Source organism: Chelonoidis abingdonii, chromosome 4, assembly GCF_003597395.2.
Source record: "Chelonoidis abingdonii isolate Lonesome George chromosome 4, CheloAbing_2.0, whole genome shotgun sequence".
NCBI lineage: Eukaryota > Metazoa > Chordata > Testudines > Testudinidae > Chelonoidis > Chelonoidis abingdonii.
The window spans coordinates 112,521,991-112,545,831 of record NC_133772.1 but is presented as its reverse complement, the minus strand read 5'-3'; the positions used below and the strand labels follow the sequence as shown (position 1 = coordinate 112,545,831).

At 49.2% G+C, this 23,841-nt stretch overlaps 1 protein-coding gene across 1 annotated transcript in view; it reads left to right on the top strand.

Annotated features, from left to right (window-relative positions):
• Positions 1-23,571, top strand: part of ISM2 (isthmin 2) — a 41,248-nt gene extending 17,677 nt beyond the window's left edge. Inside the window, exons 2-6 of the mRNA XM_032801994.2 lie at positions 13,503-13,766; positions 16,698-17,019; positions 20,229-20,369; positions 21,150-21,227; positions 22,512-23,571. Of these exons, the coding sequence (XP_032657885.1) occupies positions 13,503-13,766; positions 16,698-17,019; positions 20,229-20,369; positions 21,150-21,227; positions 22,512-23,029 (1,323 nt within the window). The 3' untranslated portion in view covers positions 23,030-23,571. The remainder of the gene's footprint in view (positions 1-13,502; positions 13,767-16,697; positions 17,020-20,228; positions 20,370-21,149; positions 21,228-22,511) is intronic.
• The last annotated feature ends 270 nt before the right edge of the window (positions 23,572-23,841 follow it).

The window sequence follows — 23,841 nt, the reverse complement described above, 5'->3', positions numbered from 1 at the left end:
GGAGAGCAAATATAACTTGCCCAGGGTCACAGCCTTGGCCCCCGGTCCTGTGCTCACACTGCCCTGTTCAGAGGAAAGGAAAGAGACAGCTCTATCTCGGATTTAAAGGGCTAGGGGCTCCATGGTGGCCGGAGCCCCGGGCCCTTTAATTTGCCTGTGAGCCCTAGGGGCTCCCAGCCACCTCTGCTTGAGCTCGAGCCCTTTAAATCCTGGCCCCAGCCCGGCCGCTGAAGCTGTGGGTGGGATTTAAAGGGCTCAGAGCTCCCCGTCACTGTGGGCAGCCCAGAGCCCTTTTAATCCCGACCGCGGAAGCCAGTGCGGTCCAGCACAGCATACTGGCTCTTGCCGATACACTGTACCGGACCATACTGGCTTACTTTCACCTCTGAGTAAGGGGTGACTTGAATACAGTCTAAGTACCTACATGGGGAACAAATATTTGATAATGGGCTCATCAGTGTAGCAGAGAAAGGTATAACATTATCTGGTGTCTGGAAGTTGAAACTAAATAAATTCAGACTGGAAATAAGACATCATTTTTAAACAGTGAGAGTAATTAATCAGTGGAACAATTTACCAAGGGTATTGGTGGATTCTCTATCACTGGCAGTTTTACAATCAAGATTGGATGTTTTTCTGAGAGATGCTCTAGAAATTATTTTGGGGAAGTTCTCTGGCCTGTGCTTGCCAAAAGGTCAGACCAGATGATCACAATGGTCCCTTCTGGCCCTGGAATCTATGAATAAAATGTTATTCTTGTTGGCTAAAATGCTGTTAAAGTTATTTGGGGATTTTCTTGTATTTTAAGAATCTTAACAATGTTGTAATAGATTGCACCCCACCCCTTTCTGCCACTCACCAGCAGTGGGAATTGTTCAGGATCTGTTCTGTAAAGGAATCACACTGAGTTTGGTTCTAAAACCCCTGTGTTCAGCAGTTCTATAACTTTCTCAAAAAACGTTCCTCTTGGGCTGAAAATTTTTCATGCTTGGTTTCAGTTCAAAGGTAAACTTATTTGGAACATTTGATCAAAATCTATAGAGCTGGTTTTTGATGAGGTGGATGTAGGTGAAAAAAAATATTCTGCTTAAAAAAATAGCACAGACCCCTTTTATTTCCCCTTCAATAATTCATGCATGGGTTTGTTTGCAGCTGCTTGACATGTGTTGTATGAAATGTTAATTGTTCACAGCAGAGGTGAATTAGATGCAATACAGACTTGAGAACAGTAGAGAGAGCTTGGGAAAAATGATCAGAAAGAAGAGTTTTATCTTGAGTGAGTAGGCCGAAATAATAAAGTTTATTTTGTTTCCTTCTTTTTTTTTTTCTTCATATTTTTTATTTAAAATTTCAAAACCTTTTTTAAACAAACAAAAATAACTTTATCAAAAGTAATTAAACAACCAAAGCTTCTTAAAAACAACACTAGTAACTGATATATACCAAGCAGGCCTATGCAGATCTGTAGCAAGTGTACTGCTAATGATTATATGGAATGCAATTTAACATGTATAGTTAGAGCGAGAGTCACCAAAGAGAATAGCGGTCATCACTTTTTTTATAAAACCGCAAGACATTGACAATATTCACAACTCTCTTCAATAACTACTTGTAAATTGAAGTGGAAAGTCACTTTATTTTTGGTGGTAGTGAGGCACCTTGTGTTGCTGGCTGTTTTACTGGGGCACAGTGGGAAACACTGACTTATTTATACCTTCAGGTTCTTCTTCAAGTGATGGTCCCTGTGTGTATTCCGCACATGGGGTAGACGTGTGCACTCTGTGCCTGAGTCTGCCATTTTTTGTAAGCAGTGTCCTTTGACCCACAGATGCTCTCCCTGTGCACCGCACCAAGGGCATAAAAGGTCGTGCAGGCCAATGCCTTGCCAGTTCCTTCTTAGTGCCGCATGATCTGAGTTGAAATCTTTGGTGTCCTCCGCTCAGTTTTTACTGCATCATTGCTGTAAGATATTGTATATATGTAAGCAAAGTCAGGATGAGCTCTACCCTGACATCTGGTGGTGAATTATGTCAAGTGTGGAAAAGAATTTCAGAGGCTGATCGTGTTTGCATAGGCACACCCACTCCGCCTAGCATAGCCCACGGCAGCCTAAAATGGTTACTTTCACAGCTGTGGGATCCCCAATTTCTTTGTTATTGGGGCAGGAGGAATAAAGTGTTGTCACCCTGATTAAGTAAATGAGGAACTATGAAACTGTTTTATGATAAAGGGTTTCACTATCAACTAAATAGCACTTGCTAGACAAGGGACATGAGTTCCAAAACCCAGTGAATTGAGAGAGGCTGGGGATAAGTATCTGTACCTGGTGGTGCAGGCTTCTTGTGTGAGCCAGAAGCACCAGTTCCACAGTGGAGAGAGGAATAGGTGGAATATCAGAGTTGATTTTTGATTCTCTTAAGAATCTAGATACAGGTTACTGTGCTGAACTTACTTTGGGCTAATGGTGCACTAGCACTGGGGCTCCCCTTCTGTGAGCTGAAATCACTAAAGAGCTGGAATTGCTGATCTGAGAGCACTGAATACTGTGCTAACTAGTGGGGGAGCCTGAAGCTATACTGCGGAGCAGAGCAGCTGGCAGAGCGGAGTGGAGCTGAGCAGTTTGTGGGGACGGCTGGAGCGGCTCACGGGACAGCTGGTGGAGCAGAGCAGCTGGGAGAGCGGAGTAGCTGTGGGACGGGTGGAGCAGCCTGCAGAGCAAGTGGAGCCGAGCAGTATGCGGGGACGGCTGGAGTGGATCACGGGACGGCTGGTGGAGCAGAGTGGAGTGGCTGGTAGAGCGGAGCAGTTCGTGGAGAAGGCGGAAGCAGAACCCCACAGAGAGGCAAGGCAGTTGGCCCCGGACCACGTAAGGTGCCCCTTTCTACCCAGGCTGGGGGAGGGGGACCTCTGCAGATAGACTCTCAAACTCTGGGGCTGCACTGACCGGGGACAGAGACTTTTGGGTTGCGGGACTTTTTGGACTGTGGGTGATCTTTGGGGGTTGCTGGACTCAAGAGCCCAGGGAAAAGGACACGGCCCAATTTCCTGAGGTGGGTCTTTGCTCACGGTTTGGTCTATGAACTTTAGTTGAGGTGTTTTCCCAATTTAATGCTTGTTGTTTATCTCATGTAATTAAACCTTTTCTGCTACACCGAGACTCTGTGCTTGCGAGAGGGGAAGTATTGCCTCTTCGAGGCACCCAGGGGTGTGTGTAAGATTTTCCCAGGTCACTGGGTGGGGGCTCGAGCTGGTTTTGCATTACGTTGTAGGGAAGGGACCCCTATGTATTGAACCTGGCCCTTGCTGCTATCAATTCGGCCTGGCAGAAGGGTTACGTATAGTTAGTTCTGAGCAGCTTAATAATTTTTAGTATTTTTATAGCATAGTCTGTTCTACACAGCATAGTTGGATAGTGGTTTTCCCTCTTTCTTCCCCACTGTGATGGGGCATCCACCCCATACTGACTTATAAATGAGTTAAGAGAGAAGGAGGCTGCTCAGGAGGCATCCAGTTAGAGAGGGGCTGTGAGGACCAGCCTTTCAGGGCCAGGCTGGCCCACCTAAGAAGAGCGGCAGGGCAGAGCAGGTTCAGTTGCTCCCTGGAGCTCGAGAAGGGAGGACTGCCTGCCTACCTTGCAGGAAGAAGAACACTAGCACCTTGGACAGAACAGTGTAGGGCAGGATCAGGGGAGTGAAAGCAAGCTCCCGTCTGACTGCTGGCATGCTGAGGCCCTGAGATAAAGGAGGAGGTGTGCTGGGGCTCCGGGGAAGTGGCCCAGGGAAGTATACTGAGAAGTTCAAGGGGACGTAGCACATGGCTGCCATCTACAGGGTCCCTGGGCCAGGACCCAGAGAAGTGGGCGGGCCTCGATTCCCCCCTCACCCGCAGTCACCACTGAGTAAGTCACTGGACCGTCACACTGTGGTACATTCCTCTGGAATGGGGAGAACGTATCGTGCAGCACGGCCAGAGGGCTGTGGCCTGAAGAGGACACTGCGGTCCTTGGAGCCACATGGCAGGCAAGACACCACCAGAAGAAGGCATAGAGCTAATCTCCAGGGCAGCCAGCAGAAGGCGCCACAGTGTTGAGTTGCACCCTGTTACACCCACTCAGGGATCTTTTCCCTCTGAGAAGTCTAGGATTATGCCCAGAGTCCCAGGGTTCAAAAACTGTATTTTCTGCCCTCATTCCTTTTCAGTGAGCGACGATTATCAACTCTGCCTACTGCCTGGATGAGGTTCATAATTCTGCCAAGTGCAGTATCTGCTGCTCTTTTCCTCCCCAGTCTCGTGAGTCTCAGAAAACATTTTATGGGGAAGGCAATGAAACCCCACTCAGATCCAGGCAGCAGAACCCACCCATACATCAGTCTCAACAAGCAGGCTTGAGCTTGGGAATGGAGACTAAAACTGTTAAGCCTAAAGAGATGGCTTCACATGAGGATAAGGGGCATTTTGCTAGACATAAGGACAAGTTCCTAAAGAGAAAGGATCACTTCCTGACTCCATCAAAGTGGGGGAGCTGGCGTTCATGGACACCAAGGACTTAGGTCTGAGTAAATCTTCTCAACAGGAGAAGGAGGCGTGCAAGGGTATGAACATCAGTGACTATAGTGAAGACCTGGCTCCTGACATTCCCATCTACTTTTAGAGCCGATGTGGTACCTGGAAGGAACATGGCTTCAGAGGAAGCTGACTGCCACAGTGACCATTCTGGTTCCAATGGCTCTGCTGATGGACTCTGCTGGTAACCCAGGACATTCTGATACCTGTGGTTCCCCAGAGGACATCTTCTTCCCTGCCTGCATTCACCCCTCCTAGCAGAACTGTCTCTATTCCGGGACACGGATATACCAGAGGAAGATACTTTTCTTGCAAGGCAGAGTCCCCATCCTCCCTGTCAGTCTTGAAGTGCAACCATAGGTACCATTGGTTCTTCCAGAGATCAGGCTTCTGGCTTTCTTGTCGGATAAGTCTGAGCCTCTGTAGGAGCCTCTGTGGTGTCAGAGGGAGCATGAGCCACGAGCCCCAAATGATCAGGGTGCGGACTAGAGATGATTGGCCAAGGGACAGGCAGTAGCCAATGGCATTGGATTCTCCTCCATCATTTGATCCATCCTACTGGCAATCTTGGGAACCCTGGGAGCCCTACCAGAGACATCTGGGTTCAGTGCAGGAGCCCTGTTTGCCATTGCCTATTATGCACAACCAGCACTGTCAGAATATTCAGAAGGGGACGGTGAGCCAGATCCAACTATTCCAACGATTCTGGGAGCGATTTTGTCATCTTCAGCAGATGAGGCAGGTACTCCATCTTCTCTGTCTCCACCAGATGACTTTAAACAATATCAGAGATTCATGCACAATGTGGCAGCGAAGCTATAGTTTCAGCTGGAGGATGTCTAGGAGCCTCAGCACAGTTTACTGGACATTCTGCAGCCTTCCAGTTCCAACCAACTGGCCCTCCACATCAATGAGGCCATCGTGCACCCAGCAAAGGTGGTTTGGCACATCCCTGCTTCTTGTCCACCCACCCCTATGAGGCCTGAGAAATGCTACTTTGTTCCATTGGGGGGAGGGGGGGAGATTTATGTCGCCTAGTGCCAAACTCTTTGGTGATGCAGATGGCTACAGATCCGTCCAAGCAACAGCATCCAAAGTCTACTCCCTCTAATAAGGCACATAAGTGACTCAACCTACTAGGAAGAAAGGTCTTCTGTTCCACCTCCCTCCTGTTCAGGATCTCAAAATACCAGGTCCTTTTGGCCAAATATGATTTTACCAACTATAATAAGTTTTTGGAATTCAAGGACAAGCTCCCTGAGGATGATAGGGCCTGCTTCCAGGGCTTAGTGGATGAAAGCAGGCTGGTGTCCAAAATTCCACCCCAAGCCACACTGGAAGCAGCAGATTCTGCTTCTAGGAGGATGGCTACACCCATAGTTATGAGGAGGAACTCATGGTTGCAATTCTCAGGTTTCCCTAGAGAGTTATGGAGCACCATCCCAAATCTGCCGTTTGATACTGTCAACCTTTTTTATGGGAAGATGGTGGAGTCTCTCAACTCTCTTAAGACTAAAGGCCAATGCTTCGCTCACTGGGCTTTTACATGAGACAGAGGGGTATAAGGAAAGACGACATTTTCAGCCATTTTACCACCACTGTCCTCAGGAGCCACCACGCACCAGTCAGAGTTTTATAGACCCAGGAGCCCAACCTCTGAAACATCCACCACCACATCGTACTCTAACCCCCAAATGAAGAGTTTCTTTTGACAGGACTGTTGAGATCCACATCCCCTTACTGATGCCATTTCATTCCTCTCCCCTAATATTTGGAGGCCACCTTATAAAACTCACAGAAAAACTGGAGGGCCTTACCTACAGATAAATGGATATTAGAGATTATTCATGATGGGGTTATCTGATGGTGTTTCTGGTATCTCCTATTCACAAACACCCTTCTCAGTTTCTTTTACCGGACCACTGTCACAAGATTCTACAATAAAAGGTGAACTCTCTTCTCCTCAGGGGAGCCATAGAAAGGTTTCCACCTCAATATCAAGGGAAGGGATTCTACTTCCTGATCTCCAAGAAGAATGGGAGTTGGAGACCAATTCTTGATCTGCAACAGTTCAACTAGTTTATTTGAAAGCTAAAATTCCACATGATAGCCTTGGCATCAATAGTTCCCTCATTAGAGGACTCGGCTTTTGACATGAAAGATGCATATTTTCACACTGACATCCAACCAGCTCACAGAGTTCAAAATCATGCCCCTCCACCCGCTCTATCAACAGTTACGTTTTGCCTCTGCCTTTGCTTGGGATATTGTGCTGAAACTTGGCCAGTAGGGATTGCTTCTGATATATACAAACCTTTTTTGATTTCAGAGAGACACTCACTCATCCCCTGACTATTTGAGAAGATCACTGAGTTGTTGGGGAGGTGTGCTGGGCAATTTGGTGAATATTAATAAGTGACTGGAAAATTAAAAAAATATGTCTGATGGCCTATTTCAATCCTTAAAATATTAGGGTCTGAGCACATTGGTATTGCCAGGAGCTCAATGGCCACTGTGTGCAATATAGGGATGGTGGAGTGCCCCTGCCTAGTTCCTCATTTGAGATTAAGGACGCCAGGTGTGTGTTGTGGCTTGGAATTGAGGCAGGGGATGTTGGTAGAATAGCAAAAGGAACTAATGATTCCAGAGGACTTTATGCTTGGTAAATAGGTGAGGGGTTTCTTAAATCTGGCAGTCTGTCAGCTTATCAGCTCTTTCCAGGTCTCCTTCAGCAGAATTATGTTACCCTTGTGAGAACCAGAATCTGAATTTCCTGAGTTGGTGAGGGTGTAAAATCTGAACCAGGCAGTATTGGCCAGTGATAGGGCAGAAGAGTGGGAATCAGGAGAGCTGGGTCTTCTCCAGGCTCTATCACTGTGACTTCTTGTGTGATGGACATGTCCCTGCATTGTGCCTCAGTTTCCACATATGTAAAGTGAGGATGATGATCAGGGCTGGCTCCAGGTTTTCTGCTGCCCCAAGCGGCAGAAAAAAAAAAAAGCCAATCGGTGGCACTTCGACGGCAGCTCAATTGCGCCGCTCCATTCTACAGCAGCAGTTCGGTGGCGGGTCCTTCACTCCCTCTCTTCCGTTTCGGCGGTAGCTCAAAGAGGAAGAGAGGGACTGAGGGACCTGCTGCTGAAGACATGGGCGTGCCGCCCCTTTGTATTGGCCGTCCAAGCACCTGCTGTCTTAGCTGGTGGCTGGAGCCGGCCCTGATGATGATGCCTACTTGCCTTTGTTAAGCGCTTTGAGGCCTACAGTTGAAAAGCCCTATAAAAGGGCTATGTATCACCAGTGTTTTACTGACGTGACTTTCTTGCAGTGCTGTGTGCTACTGTAATACAAGGTTTAATGTACAGTTTGCTGAAAATGTAGTGCCCATGAAAGATGTGCTATTGACAGAGCTAGCGACAAGAGTCTCTTTATCCACAGAACAGGTTCATTTTCCGTCACATTAGCCAATGTTGGTGCTTCAGCCTGTGGCCTATTCATCCTCAGCCTCTCTGTTGAGAAGGACTAACTGTGATGCTGACCTTCATGATGTGGATGCTTTTCTCACTCAGAGCTGGACTGAGAGATTGCAGGTAGCAAATAGCTCTCAGAGGGTGAAGACATTCACTGACTGGTCAGCAGCCTAGGAGTGAAAAGCACTCAGACGCTGTGGTGGTTTAGTAGTGACTTATTCTCAATGTCTTGAGCCACGTGGTAGGGAAGCCCAGGTTCGAAATGGCTTAGCGTGATGCAAGTCAGGATCCAGAAACAGAAGGGCTTGAATTCCAGAGCAAGCCGCACTGGGGAGGAACCTTGGAAATACCGACTGCAATTCATGTCTGATTGGACTTGGCCTTTCCTTTGAGCTGTTTCAGCTTATGGGTGTGTGGTGAATCTTGTGAAATCTATACAGAATCTCTTTGTGGTGCCTGCTCTCAACTAACTCCTGGCCCTGGCCCACTGTGGAGTTAAGGGGGGGTGTTATCCAGGGGCTGGATTGTAGCATTTGGTAGGGGCTGGGGGTAGCAGCATTCCAGGGGCCACGGTTTTGCGGGTGAAAGCTGTCTGGGGCTGGGGGTTGGAGGAGAGAGGCCATCCGTGGGCTGGGCTTTGAGGTTCTCCAAAGTTGTTGGAACTGATTGTTCTTTGTGTTTTGAACCCAAATCTCAGAGTGTTAACCCCACCCTGACCAGAACCCATTAAAATGTCCCCTGAATCCTTGACAGTAGGACCCACCATGCCCTGCTGCTGCACAGCCCTAGCTGACTTGGGAGAGTTAATTGAGTTGCCACATCTGCTTGGCGAATATAAAAAAAACCCTGTCCTGCATTTGTCCCCCCTTTCCCACAATGGGATGTCAAATCAGAGGGACGGACAGACCCCAAACAAAACCCTGGGGCCATGAATATCTTAGATTGGAGCCATTGCTTGCCCAGGGCAGTGGCATCCGAGCTGGATCAATTCCAACAAAGCTCTGGGCCTAATATCCGTCCTCCCTGATCATTCCTCCAGGACAGAGCAGCGACTCTCCCCACACATGGAATATTCACCCAGAACCCCCTTCCAACCTGTACTCTGGCCCATCTGGACAAAGCTATCGCAGTCTCTGCCACAGCCAGCTCCACTCTGGTAAACAGCAAAGGGACCAGCAGTGTCCCCGCTGCTCCCTTCCTTTCTCTGGGGGCGGGGGAGAAGGGCACCAGGCCTTTGATGTGCAGGAACAGGCCTGGCTGACATGCTGTATGTGTGCTCATGTGAGCCTGGCCTGGCTCCAGCTCTCTTTGAAGTGCTCCAGTGATCAGGATGAAAGGGAGGGGAGTCCCTCCCCAAACCATCTGGTCCTAATTGCAGGTAAAAGTGCTGTTCTGTCTCCCTGGTGGGGAGGGGAGCTTCTCCGTCTTTGTTAATCCTGCAGCTACAGTCTGGGCTCATGGAGGGGAAGGAGGGTTTGGTGGTGCCAGGGAAGAGAGCTAGGAACAAAGGGGGATTTAGGCTGGGCATCACGAAATACCTGCTACCTGCGAGATGCACTAATCTGGGGGATCAGGCAGGGTGGAAGGCACATAGATTGGGAAGTTAAATCCTAGACCACTGGAGAACCTTCTGTAGGGAAGTCTGCCTTGGTTGAGTGAGGACTGGGGTGCAGAGAGCTTGACAGGTTGTTCCCAGCTCCGATTTCTCTGATGCGCTGAAGCTTGCAGCCCCTTTGACTTGCACCCTTTAATCCCAGTGTGTGTTGAGCGCAGAGGTTAGTGACGTGGGGACCTGGTTCAAGTGGTTTAATTCGGAGGAGTTAATCCTGCTTCTTTCCAAATCTACCCGTAACCCATTCTGGTCTGGAACCCTCTTGAAAATCAGGCTTCCTGGAAGATGACATCAGCACGAAACTGTTTCTTGATGCAGCTCCCAGACCAGAGTGGGAATGCAGAGGTGAGCACAGTGTGCCTCAGAATGGATAAAAATGTCAGCAGAGTGAGAGCAGGTCAGTTAACACACAGCTTGAGTCACGGGTACCATTTATAAGTTATCTTGCTTCATAGTCTGTTATACAAGGGGGCTTTAACCATCCATTATCTGTTTCCTACAATGTAAAATGCATCCATTCATCTTTCGCAGTTTCTTTTCCTATTGACCGTTAGTAGACGATTTGTTCAAGAGGTTCCTAAAGACAAAGCAGATGAGGTAATATCTTTTACTGGACCAACTTCAAATAAGTTGTGGATCTTAAGGCAGAGGAGGCTTGGAATTACTTCAAGTCAAAGTTGCAGAAACTATCAGAAGCCTGCATCCCAAGAAAGGGGAAAAAATTCATAGGCAGGAGTTGTAGAGCAAACTGGATGAGCAAGCATCTCAGAGAGGTGATTAAGAAAAAGCAAAGCCTACAAGGATGAAGATGGAGGGATTTAGCAAGGAAGCTACCTTGGGAGGTCAGAACATGTAGGGATAAATGAGAAGGCCAAAAGCCATGTAGAGTTGACCTTGCAAAGGGAAAAAACACATAGTCAAGGTTTCTATAGCCATATAAGAGAAGAAGAAACAAGAAGAAGAAGTGGGGACGCTAACATTGAGGGTGGATGTAGGTTAGAGTAATCTAGATGTGCCATATCTAAACAAATACTTTCCTCAGTCTGTATGAGGCTAATGAGGAGGTTAGGGATAATGTAGGATAACAAATGGGAATGAGGATATGGAGGTAGATATGCCACATCCGAGGTAGAAGCAACTTGAACAGCTTAATGGGACTAAAATCGGTGGCCGATATCTTCATCCTAGAATATTAAAGGACTGGACGTGAAATTGCAAGTCCATTTAGCAAAAAATGAATCAGTAAACTCAGGAGTTGTACCGTAGACTGGAGAATTGCTAACGTAGTTCCTATTTTAAGAAAGGAAAAACGGTGATCGAGTAACTATAGGCCTGTTAGTTTGACATCTGTAGTGTGCAAGGTTTGGAAAAAAATTGAAGGAGAAGTAGTTAAGGACATTGAGGTCAATGGTAATTGGGAACAAATACAACTGGTTTTACAAAAGGTGGATCGTGCCAAACCAACCTGATCTCTTCTTTGAGAAGGTAAAGATTTTCTAGACCAAGGAAATGCAGTGGATCTAATTTACCTCAATTCAGTAAGGCATTTGATATGGTTCCACATGGGATTATTAGCTAATTGGAAAAGAGGGGATCAATATGAAATTGAAAGGTGATAAGGAACTGGTTAAAGGGGAACTACAACAGGTATACTGAAAGGTGAACTGTCAGGCTGAAAGGAGTTACTAGTGGAATTCCTCAGGGATCAGTTTGGGACCAATCTTATTTAATCTTTTATTACTGACCTTGGCACAAAAGTTGGAATGTTGCTAATAAAGTTTGTGGATGACACAAGCTGGGAGTATTGCTAATACAGAAAAGGACCGAGATATCATACAGGAGATTGGATGACCTTGTAAACTGGAGTAATAGTAATGGATGAAATTTATAGTGAAAAGTGCAAGGTCATGCATTTAGGATTATAACAATTTGGTTAAAACTGGGACATCTAGTTGGAAGTAACAGAGGAAGGACCTTGGGTAATTGGTTGATCACAGGATGGACTATGAGCTGCCAATGTGATATGGCCATTAAAAAAGCTAATGCCGGTCTTGGATGCATCAAGTTGAGTATTCCAGTAAAGATAAGGAGGTGTTAGTACCATTACATAAGACATGGGAGACCTCATCAGGAATACTGTGTGCAGTTCTGGTCTCCCATGTTTAAGAAGGATGAATTCAAACTGGAAGAGGTACAGGGAAGGGCTACTAGGATGATCCAAGGAATGGAAACCCTGTCTTATGAAAGGAGACTCAAAGAGCTTGGCTTGTTTAGCCTAACCAAAAGAAGGCTGAGGGGAGATATGATTGCTCTTTATAAATATATCAGAGGGATAAATATCAGGGAGGGAGAGGAATTATTTAAGCTTAGTACCAATGTGAATGGATATAAACTGGACACTAGGAAGTTTAGACTTGAAATTAAACAAGGTTTCTAATCATTAGCGGAGTGAAGTTCTGGAACAGTCTTCCAAGGGGAATAGTGGGGGCAAAAGACATATCTGGCTTCAAGACTAAGCTTGATAAGTTTATGGAGGGGATGGTATGATGGGATAGCCTAATTCTGGCAATTAATTGATCTTTGATTGTTAGCAGGTAAATATGCCCAATGATCTGTGATAGGATGTTAGATGGGCTGAGATCTGAGTTACTGCAGAGAATTCTTTCCTGGGTGCTGGCTGATGAGTCTTCCCCACATGCTCAGGGTTTAACTGATTGCCATATTTGGGGTCGGGAAGGAATTTTCCTCCAGGGCAGATTGGCAGAGGCCCTGGAGGTTTTTTGCCCTCCTCTGCAACATGGGGTATGGGTCACTTGCTGGAGGAATCTCTGCACCTTGAGGTTTTTAAACCATGATTTGAGGACTTCAGTAACTCAGACATAAGTTAGGGGTTTGTTACAGGAGTGGGTGGATGAGATTCTGTGGCCTGCATTGTGCAAGAGGTCAGACTAGATGATCATAATGGTCCCTTCTGACCTTAAAGTCTGAGTCTAAGTTGTTTTCTCTGATACTAATAGTTTTTACACGGCCGGGTTATCTTGGGAAAGTTTCACCTCAGATTAATTCACCAGATATGAGTGTTGGGCTGGGTGACTTTGTGACCATTAATAATCTTTGCACTTGTCATTTTCCAGCTAGAAGTTATCAAATCTCGTGCCTCAAGGTGAAAATTGATAGTTTGCAGGGGCTGATCATGGTGGGGGGCGTTTTGGAATTTTCCCTCCATGTAAAATATGGAACAGCTGGGCAGATGCATTATATATTTTTGTCCTTCCTCCAAAGAATTTGGTCTCGGACATTGTCAGAAGTGAAGATCCCAAACAAGGTGGACTAGCAGACTGGTCTGGTATGGGCAGGGAAATCAAAATGCCAGATTAGATAGGACAGTGTTATAGCAGAGAGGTGCAAATACTGGACTGGTTTCTGATGTGGCGGAAAGCAGGGAAATGCCAGACATAATAGAGCCATTGCTCTGCTCGAGAGTGGCAGGGATATTGGACTAGATGGTCAATTGTTCCATTTGGGTGTTGCAGGGGAGGTGAGGATAGTGGAATAGATAAGTCGGTGGCCAGATCTAATGTAGCAGTCAATATGCTGTTTGCTTGTATGGCCTGTTTGTTGTCTCAGCCCACACTTGGAGGAATAGGGAGATGGTGGGTCAATCAGCCTTGCGTTTGTTCTTAGTAGTCGTGTTTTGGGGATCTGTTCCTTGACATTTGCAGGCAGCTGTTCACCTCCATAGTGCCTGCTCTCCTGCCCTGTCTCTGGGGTGAGGATGTAGTGGAGGAAGTCCTGAATGGTAGCTATGGAGATGGTCAGGGTGGGGTTGGAACTGCCATTGCTGCCTCTTTCATTGCCAGGTCTCTACTTCATCTGACACCCATTTGACGCAGGAAGAGGAGATGCCACAGTCCAACAAGGTTCGGAGCCTGAGGCAAAGCGGGCAGGCTGGGACTCGCCGGCACAAACGCCGATGGTCATCCCAGCGGGCTGCGAGGAACCAGCCAGTGCCACTCTGGCCTGGTGGCGCTAGCAAGGAGGAGAGCACACCCTTTGTGCTGGACTTACAGAACCTGCCAGGGTTGGCCAACATTGACCTGAGTGCCCAGAACCCAAACATACAGGTAGGAGCACAAGTCTCTGTCACTGGCTGGACACGGACACTTTAGGCAGGAGCAAAAAAGTAATGTGGCTGGATTATGCAAGCGTAGAATCACTTGAGCGGCCGAGGGACAACCTGATTGGGGATGACTTGTCCATCTGCTGTGTGGTAGGGACCAGAAGGGCCCCCAAACTCCTTCCTGTGCTCCATGACAGGATTGATTTCATTATCTGTACACTATCCCAGGCAGCTGGTCTCAGCCTGGATTATCACCAGTGCTGTTGATTCCACCACAGCTTGCTCTGTCACCAATAGTTTTTAGGGTAAAGTGCCTTGCAGACGCCAGTGGGGAGTGACCGTATGCCAGGGTGGGGGCACTTTCTGGGGCAGTATTGCCACATCTGACAGGAACTTCCTCGCTCTAAGAGGCATATGCTTATGGGCTCACTGTACATTTCGGGCCAAACTAATGGGGAAGCAGTGGCAGATTTTTTAATGGCTGTTACACCCAAGCTCCATCAGGGAGACACTGAGATCTGCTACAGCTCTCCATCGTTATGGGTGGGAAGGAATCCGAGTGGAGAGGTGGGTGTGTCTGGAATGGATGAGAGAAGGGACCTGGCTCCAGGATGAAACTGCACAAAGGTTCCTTTTGAGTCCGCTCTTACGTTGCCCAATCCAAGTCACCAATTGACTGAACCCGGGCAGTATAAGGGGCTGGGGCGATACATTTTTCCTAGAGTCTTGGGGAAGAGAGGCCAAAATAAACTCCCAGCACATAGGAGCAATGGGAAGCAAACCACTGCTATGGTTAACCTTGTATTGGGGGGAGCCTATTCACAAAGTCCCCTAACCCTCACCCTGCCTGTACAGAGCTGGCACAAAATCCATTGGGGAAGGATCAGCTCGGGAACACTCCCTCAATGTGCTGAAGGACTGGGGCCTGTGTGGACTTGGTTGGGCAGAGTGGTAATACTTCCAGCTCTGATCTCCCTTTCCTCTTCATCCCTAAAGGGCCTGATCGCTGCCTTAGCTGGGCCCTGGCAGTCGGCATGTGTGCAGGGTGCTGAGACTGTCACGGGGAGGGCGCTGTGGCAGACTAGAACTGGACCCAGGCCTGAGGAGTGCCACAAACAGACTGCAGGGTGGGGTCAATTAACCAGATGTTTTCTCTCTGGCCTTGTTTGGTCTCCTAATTGGAAACCTTTTGTGTGGGGACCCCATTTCCTAGACTCTGCAAGGCTGATACCATATATTTTGGCAAATAATCCTCAGGCACATATAAGCCACACCCATTTAAGACAGGAGATGCTGGCATATAAACTCCTTGCACCAGGGAATGAATGCTGTATAACCAGATCGGCTCGGTCAGGATTCTCTGTACTCCTGGACCCTCTCACTTCTTTCTAGAACTCCTCCCTTTAGAGAGCAAGGATGAGTTCATGGATAGTTTCCTAAGGAGATACAAGCACTGAATTTCTAAGAGTTCTAGCCTATGTACTGGCCCTCTGCGGTCAGGAGAGATTTTCCCCTACCCTACCTGGCTGGGCTAGCCACCCCCTAAACATGTCTCCTGACTGACCTACAACACCCCCTGCTAGTCTAGCCCTCGCCCACTCACACACACCTCTGCCAATGTACCTCAATCCTTTCTTGCAGCAATCCCTGCTATTCCAGTCCTGGGTCCCTCCTTCCAGTTGTGCCAGGCTGAGTTTTGTACTGTGGAGGAAGGTCTGCTTGCAACTAGGCTGAAATCCACCAAACTCACTGCTCTAGTGATTCAAGACAGAAGATAATCTTGGCCTCTCTAGGAGTGTGGCTGGAGTTTCAGCCCACCTGATCACCTCAGTGCTGGTCCTGCTGCTTTCCATTCCCAGAGCAGGGGACCAGCTAACCCCCAGAGACATCTTACTTTGTAGCACCCATCTCGTTACTAAACTGCGTCTTCTCTAGGTGTGTGGGGGCTGTTTCTATTCCTGGAGGATATGTTGTTTGACCGACTCCCTGCCTGCCTCAGGCACCTCAGCGTGCTTCGTAGACTGTTTACCAAACCTGAATCTACCCTGGTCTCCTGGGTTGTTGCTGTTTTATGCAATCTGCCTCCTGCTGCCTCCAGACTCTGTGATGTCAGTTTTTTTCAATGACACATTAAAGGAGGGGTCTCAAACAGGTGGCCCATGGGCTGCATGCAGCCCCGGAGTTATTTCCTGCAGCCTGCCAAGCTCCCCGCCCCCCCAGGAGTTATTTCCTGCAGCCGCCTCAAGCTCCCCTCACCCGCTGCCCCCCCAGCGTACCACGTCCCCACTCCTCTGTCTACCTCCAGGTGCTTCCCACCGCCAAACAGCTGTTTGGTGGTGTGTTGTGCTTTCCAGGAGGGAGGAGCAGGAAGCAGTGCACTCAGGGGAGGAGGCAGAGAAGAGGCGGGGCCAGAGCAGGGATTTGGGGAAGGGGTTGGAATAGGGGCAGGGAGGGGGAGGAGTTGGGGCAGGGACTTTGGGGAGGGGATTGGAATGGGGGTGGGGAAGGGGTGGGCAGGGGCGAGGCCTCATGGAAAGGGTGGAGTGGGGGCGGGACTGGGAGCAGAGTGGGGGCCTTTTGCATCTTTATATGAAAAGGTGTCAGTGATATGGCCCTCGGGCCAACGTACTAGTCCTCACTGGCCCTCGTGATGATTTGTGTTTGAGATCCCAGCATTAAAGCCTGGACAAAGTGACTGGAGCCATCAGCCGTGGGAGGATTCTAGCAGGGCCTAGCACTGTGTCCTGCACATAGCACAACCCGGCCAAAGGGGGAAACTAGTTGGAATGTCTAGATCCTGAGTAGGGAGCTATTGGACCAACAGGAAAGTCCTTTGTTGCCCTTTAAGAGAGTCCCTGGCAGCTGAGTCAGCCAGGGGCCCTGGCTTAAGTGCTGGCACCTCCCTTATTGCCCTGCCTTGTGTCTGGCTTCTCAGGTAACCATCGAGGTGGTGGATGATCCCCAGGCTGAGATAGAGATGGATTTGCTGAAGGAGACCAGCAATGACTGGTCCCTGACCTCCTCCGAGTGGTTGTCACACAAGGACCTTTTCTGGCCCCTCTTCTGGGAGTACATGGATCCCACTGAGGAAGAGGAGGATGACGAGGATGACAGCCTGGACAGAGGAGAGGAGGAGGAAGATTATACAACAGAGTATGAGGAAGAGGAGGAGACAGTGCTGAGTGGAGTGGGAGGCAACTGGGACCAGAGGTGGCCAAGTCAGAAGAACTGGATCTTCAAGGAAAAATATAATTATGGTGAGTTATCCCCTGCCCCTCAGCAGATGCCCCCCCAAATTCTGCAGTGGCCACCTCCCTGTCCACTAGGGGCTGGATTGCTGTTAAAGGCACTGGGGGCATCCACAGGACAGCCTGTTCTAGTGCAGGGATGTCAGACAGATGGCAGCTTGATGGATTTGCATAAATCTCAGCTTTTGTGTGTAAAAAAAAAAAAAAAGGAAGTTTCTAGCTGCTATGGTTATGAAGGAAACTTTCCAAATGTGCCCCAAATGGAACCAAAACAGTGAAGTCTGCCTGAGTCTGCAGACAGACTAGATAAATAACTCAGAGGTGTGAATTGAATTCCCAGCTGATTGGATTGCTAATGCTAAAGCCTAATGAGTACATACATTGAGACTAGAAAAAAGATACAGATTTTTAACCGTGCAGGTCATTAGCCATTGGAACAATTTAGCTAGGGATCTGGCAGATTCTCTGCATTTGAAGGCTTTAAATGAAGACTGGCTGCCTTTCCAGAAGATATGCTATAGATCAAACAGCAGTTATGGACTCCATGCAGAAATGAGGGGGTGTGGTTCTCTGACCTGTGTTATGCAGGTCAGACTACATGATGATGGCCCCTTCTGGACTTAACAGCTGTGACTCTTATGATCTTTCAGTCTCAGCATTAACTATCTTATGGCTGATGACTCCAGCAGATAGAATGGGGCAGAGGGGGAGAGTGAAGTGAGAAAGACTGAATGTGGCATTAAGGTACTGAACAAATAATAAATGACCTAAAAGTTGAGTTACTACAGCAAGGCTGTATTCTAACCTTGATTCTGGGCAAACCTCCACTGCCATCCGTGGGAGGTGGTTGTGGATAGGGGACTGTGCAGTCCTAAATGTATATCCAGCCCCTGGACCATCAATAAGCATGGAATTCATCCCTCCCCACTGAATGAATTTGAGCCCTGGTATAGCGCTTAGCGCAAGAAGACTGGGCGCCATGACTCCAGGGTTCTGCTCTCAGCTCTGAGAGAGAGTGTGCCAGGGTAGGAATTGGGGCTCTGGTTCTGTTCCTGGCTCTGGGAAGGAGAATGGTCTAGTGCAGGGGTTCTCAGACTGGGCGACAGGGCCTCTGAGGGGGTCGCAAGGCTATTACATGGGGGATTGTGAGCTGTCAGCCTCCCCCCCAAACCCAGCTTTGCATCCATCATTTAAAATGGTGTTAAATATAAGGGGGGGTCACATTCAGGTTTGCTAAGAGAAAAGGGGTCACCAGTACAAAAGTCTGCGAACCACTAGTCTAGTGGCTAAGACTGGGAGTCGGGACGCCTGCACTCTGTTCCCAGGAAGCACATCCTGAGAAGGGTGTCAGCGAAGGCAGGTGCGGCCATCTACTGCTGCCCCAACCTGGAAGAGTGCCTGCACTTCCGGGTTGTCAGGAGGGGCATCTATGAACAACTCTGAGCAATTAGAAAAGGGGGAGAAGGCAGCACTTCAGGGACGGTTCAGGTCCCCTGATGTTTCCACTTCTCCCCCATTCCCCATGTCACAGTGGTGGGGACTGGACGCAGCGCCCTCCAGAACTAGCCAATGTGGTTCCCAGAGCTGGCCAGAGTGGGGGACTGAGAGGAATCGGATGTGCCCACCTCTAGTCTCTCTAGGGCTTGTGGCTGTGCTGTCAGCAGTTCCTTAAGGTACTTACTGTATGCATGTGCTCTTGCCCTCTCACATTGGGCCAATGGGAAATCATCACTGAATGGAAGTGTTTCCAGTTCTGCAGGGATCGCTTCTACGCACTATTCAACATTTTCATCAATGGTCTGGAAGCAAATATAAAATCACTGCTGATGTACTTTGCGGGTGACACAAAGATTGGCAGAGGGTAAATAATGATGAGGACTTGACAGTCACACAGAGCGATCTGGATCGCCTGGTAGGCTGGGCCCATTCAAACAAAATGCCTTTTAATACAGCCAAGTGCAAAGTCATACATCTAGGATCAAGGAATGCAGGGCTACCTACAGAATGGGGGACTATATCCTGGAAAGAATTGACTCTAAAGTGGATATATGGGTTGTAGTGGACAGGCAACTTCATGTGAGCTCCCAATGTCATGCTGTGGTGAAAAGGCCTAGTGAGACCCTGGACTGTATAAACAGAGCAGTAGTGTGTAGGAGTGGGGAAGTGATTTTACTTCTGTATACAACATTGGTGAGACCAATACTGGAATACTGCATCCCATTCCGGTGTCCAGATTTTTAAAAAGGATATTGATAAATTGGAGAAGGTACAGAAAAGTGTCACAGAAGTGATTTGAGGACTGCAGAAAATGCCTTATAGTGAGTGATTAAAGAGCTTGATCAGGTTAGCTCATCAAAAAGAATATTGAAGTGACTTGATTACAGGGCGGAAGTCTCTTCACAAAGAGGAAATACGAGGTCCTTAAGAGCTCTTCAGTCTAGCAGAGAAAGACGTCACATGAGCTGATGACTGGAAGTTGAAACTAAATAAATTCCATGTAGGAACAAGGCACATGTTTTTAACAGTGAGGCTGATTACCTATGGAACAAACTACCCAGGGAATTGATGGATTCTCCATTTCTTGGTTTCTTCAGATCAAGACTGGATGCCTCTTTGAAAGATATGCTTTGGCCAAGCAAAAACTATCGTGCTTGGCCAAAGCCAAGATAATACCAGAGTTCAAAAAAGAACTAGATACATTCATGGAGGATAGATCCATCAATGGCTATTAGCCAGGATGAACAGGGATGGTGTCCCTAGCCTCTGTTTGCCAGAACCTGGGAATGGGCAATGGGGATGGATCACTTGATGATTACCTGTTCTGTTCATTCCCTCTGGGGCACCTGGCATTGGCCACTGTCGGAAGACCGGATACTAGGGTAAATGGACCTTTGGTCTGACCCAGTATGGCCATTCTTATGTTTCTTATTGGGCTCAATGCAGGGATAACTGGGTGAAGTTCTATGGCTGCTAATATACAGGAGATCAAACTAGATGACTTCAACTTCAAAAATCTATAAATCTGTTCAAGTGCTCTCCTGAGCTCTAGCCAGCTCCCCTTTGGAGACAGCTCAGGAGGGCAGGACAGGGGGAGGTAGGAGCAGGGTGATGTAGGCAGAGGGAAGCCAGCGGGGAAGTCCAGAGCAGCTCCAGGCTTCATTCCCATCTGGGCTTTGCACAAGGACTTTCATGCTTTATCCTTCTCTTGCCATCCCCAGACTATGAAGATGAAGAGGAGTGGAGCTCTTGGTCCCCCTGCAGTGTGACCTGTGGTAGTGGGAACCAGAAGAGAACCCGGTCCTGTGGCTACGCCTGCACAGCCACCGAGTCGAGAACCTGCGACCTGCATCGCTGCCCTGGTGAGCCTATTGTACTCCTCATGCTCTAGACAGAGCCACTTCTCTATCTCCCCTAACACCTTAGGGGGCTCTTTCTCAAACTCATCCACCCAATGGGCCCTGCCCACAGCAAGATCCTGTTTCTGCTATGGGGGGGAGGGATGGATTTCCAGCTCGGGGCAGGAGGGTCACTTGAGGAATTTTCCATCTTCACAGGGCAGGGAGAACTTTATCCCTTTCTAACATGATGAAGGGATGTAGGTGGGACTCACTCCAGAAAAGAAACCCATAGGCCAAATCCCTCTGTGGTCCTTGGCCTGCCTCCTAAACCCTTAAAACACTCAGCTTTCTTTTCCTCTGTTTGGATACTGGCTAGTGCTTGAAGGGTTAACAGTTTTCAATTTTTTGATCTGGGCCAGTAAAAATGGCTGGTTCTTTCCATCCTGAAGAGAGAGTGTGGCTTGTCATTCCATAATCAGTCATAAGTAGCCCATGGATCATAGATCTGCTGCCTAACTTCAAAACTCTGTTACATATGAAGCCTGAAATCTTCATTGGAAGTTTATTGAGAGCTGGCTCCAACCATCAGGATCCATCGCAACCAGCGATTTTACACTCCCTTAGTGTTATCTTCCTTGCAGTACCATCCCGATGATCTTCTGTGCATAGGGGTAGGCCTCCGTGAAGGTGGGGAGGGGGCAGGAGGAAATACAAGGGTCTGGTGCCCAACCCCAGCCAGGACCTCTGGCCCATCCCTGGAATGGGATTTATTACTTCTGTTTGTATGTTTTGTCTCCAAAGGAGCAGATGGGGAGATGGTCTTCACCACTGACGAAACGCCATTTGAGGGTGAGAACACCACGGAGATGTTCAACTCAGGTTAGCACGTTTCTCCTCTGTACGATAGGGCCCTGGGAGCTCCTAAGGGATTTCATGATGCAGCACCCCAAGGAGGAGATGCTGCTACCTGGATGGGAGTGTTCTGCCAAGGGGCCCAGGTTCTGGTGGACTTCAGTGAAATATCCACATAGGCGTGAAATGTCAGTTAGCCCTCTCCACATAGGGTCCTCTGCATTAGCTTGTGCCAGGCACCGTGTTCTGACAGAGGGTGCTGACATGGGCTAGGCATTCCACTCAAGGGTGGCTTCATAACTGGAAGAGTAGAAATGCCCCAGTGGAAGTCCCACCCTGAAGCAAGAGAGAGATTTGGTGCTGCACACACCTAGGTGTTTTCACAGTCACATGAGTCTATGGCCCATATCCATGCTACAGCTACACTCATGTTGGGAAGCCCAGTAACAGCACAGTGGTCTCACAGCCTGGTTACAGTCTGGTTCCATTATGCAGGGTAGGCAGAACCTAACCCAAGTCCCTGAGGCACGTTGAACTTTGAGTCACTGTGAAGCTTTAGCACAGATTGTAGGCATGGGTAAGGTCTCATCTGCACCAGCTGTAGTGGTATGGACACGACCCAGGACTGCATCATGTTCCTGTTGGTGATTTCACTCTGCTATGTGCCCTCCTGAAACAGACCGACGGTGCAGCCGCTCTGGTAGCCTCTCTCCAACAGTGGCTGGTGCTGGATGCTTAGAGGTTGTGCAGAGCCTGCATTAAGCACCTTGCTGTGCAACACTGTCCCATGGAGACAGATTCTATTCTGACCCCCATCTTTCCATCAGCTGTTGCCCTCAAGCCACAAGGGTTGTTGTCTCTGGCAATCTCCTCCCTAGTACCAGCTCCTCCATGGAGGCTATTGTGATTGTTAGCCCAGCTCTTGTGGTATAACTCCATTCCCAGGGCTGTGGCTGGACCTCAGAGAGGTGCCCACTGGCAGGGCCAGCTTTATGCCGATTCCCCTGATTCCCCAGAATCGGGCCTCCTGCTGAAGAGGGCCCCGTGCCTAAGGGAGCCTCTCTCCAGGGGTCTTCAGCAGCATTTTGGCAGTGGAGGGTCCGCTCCAGGAGTCTTCGGGTGCATTTCAGCGGTGGGGAGTCCTTCAGTGCTGCGGAAGCCCTGGACCGGACCCCCCGCCACTGAAGTGCCGCCGAAGCCCCGGACTGCCGCCGAGTATTCCAAGCGGGCCCTGCAGTCATAAAGCTGGCCCTGCCCTCTGAGTGGGGAGGTTGTTCATGGTCCCCTCCAGCCCTTGTTTCTCTCTTCCAGATGTGGACAGCTGTGAGAAGTGGCTGAACTGCAAGAGCGACTTCCTCACCAGGTATCTGAGCAAGGTGCTGACGGATTTGCCCAGCTGCCCCTGCTCCTACCCATTGGAGGCTGTTTACAGTGCTGTGAATCTGCGGGATGAGCACCAGGGCAAGAACTTCCGCTGGCGTGATGCCAGCGGTCCCAAGGAGCGGCTGGACATCTACAAGCCTACAGCCCGCTTCTGCCTGCGGTCCATGCTTTCCTTGGACAGCACCACACTGGCTGCCCAGCACTGCTGCTACGACGAGCACACAAAGCTTATCACCCGGGGTAAGGGGGCTGGCGCCCCCAACCTCATCAGCACGGAGTTCTCCCCGGAGCTGCACTACAAGGTGGACATGCTGCCTTGGATTCTGTGCAAGGGGGACTGGAGCCGGTATCATGCTGTTCGGCCCCCCAACAATGGGCAGCAGTGTGCTGATAACCCCACTGAGGAGGAATACCTCTCCCAGCTGCAGGAGGCCAAGGAGTACTAGCAGAGCTTGGCCGAGTGATGGGGGAGCAGGATGTGGCAGGTCCACCACGTAACACCCCAGGAGTACCAGGGGGCCTGTCTCTCTCTCCACCACAATGAGGGCCTGCAGGCCACAGAGGCCCTGGAGTCATCCCCTGCTTGTCACTCCCTTGGAAACAAAGCAGTTCGGGGGAGAGGCGGAGCCTTTGGCCCTACACGCAAGTTCCCTGTCGGTGCCAACCACAGGGATTGGTTTTAAATCTATCTTTTCACAGAGGCATCTCACTTCCTTTCCAGTTTCCAAGGGACCCAGGTGATCCTTGCTGCATGATTGGCCCCAGGGTGCTGTTCTCACCCCAGGTATTTCTCTGTGGATAGCACAGGATCCAAGCAGGTGACAGCTAGAGGCAATGGAAGGCAGCGGCCTCTGAGGGTGGGGGTGTATAAAGGGAAAGGGTGCAGCTCCTGTTACTTTTCTATGAAGTGTTAATTGCAATCTCATAAGTAGCTCAGGGGCTTATGGTGAAACATTCTTGGCTTTTATTTTTTTCACGTTGCAGCTGTGCTGGCAGGGCCGGCGCTTCCATTTAGGCGACCTAGGCGGTCGCCTAGGGCACCAGGATTTGGGAGGGCGGCAGACTGCTCCAGTGGACCTCTCGCAGGTGTGCCTGCGGACGGTCCGCTGGTCCCGCAGCTCCGGTGGAGCATCCGCAGGCACGCCTGCGGCAGGTCCACTGGAACCGCAGGACCAGCGGACTGTCTGCAGGGATGCCTGCGGCAGGTCCACCGGAGCCGCGGAACCAGCGGACCATCCGCAGGAACACCTGTGGGAGG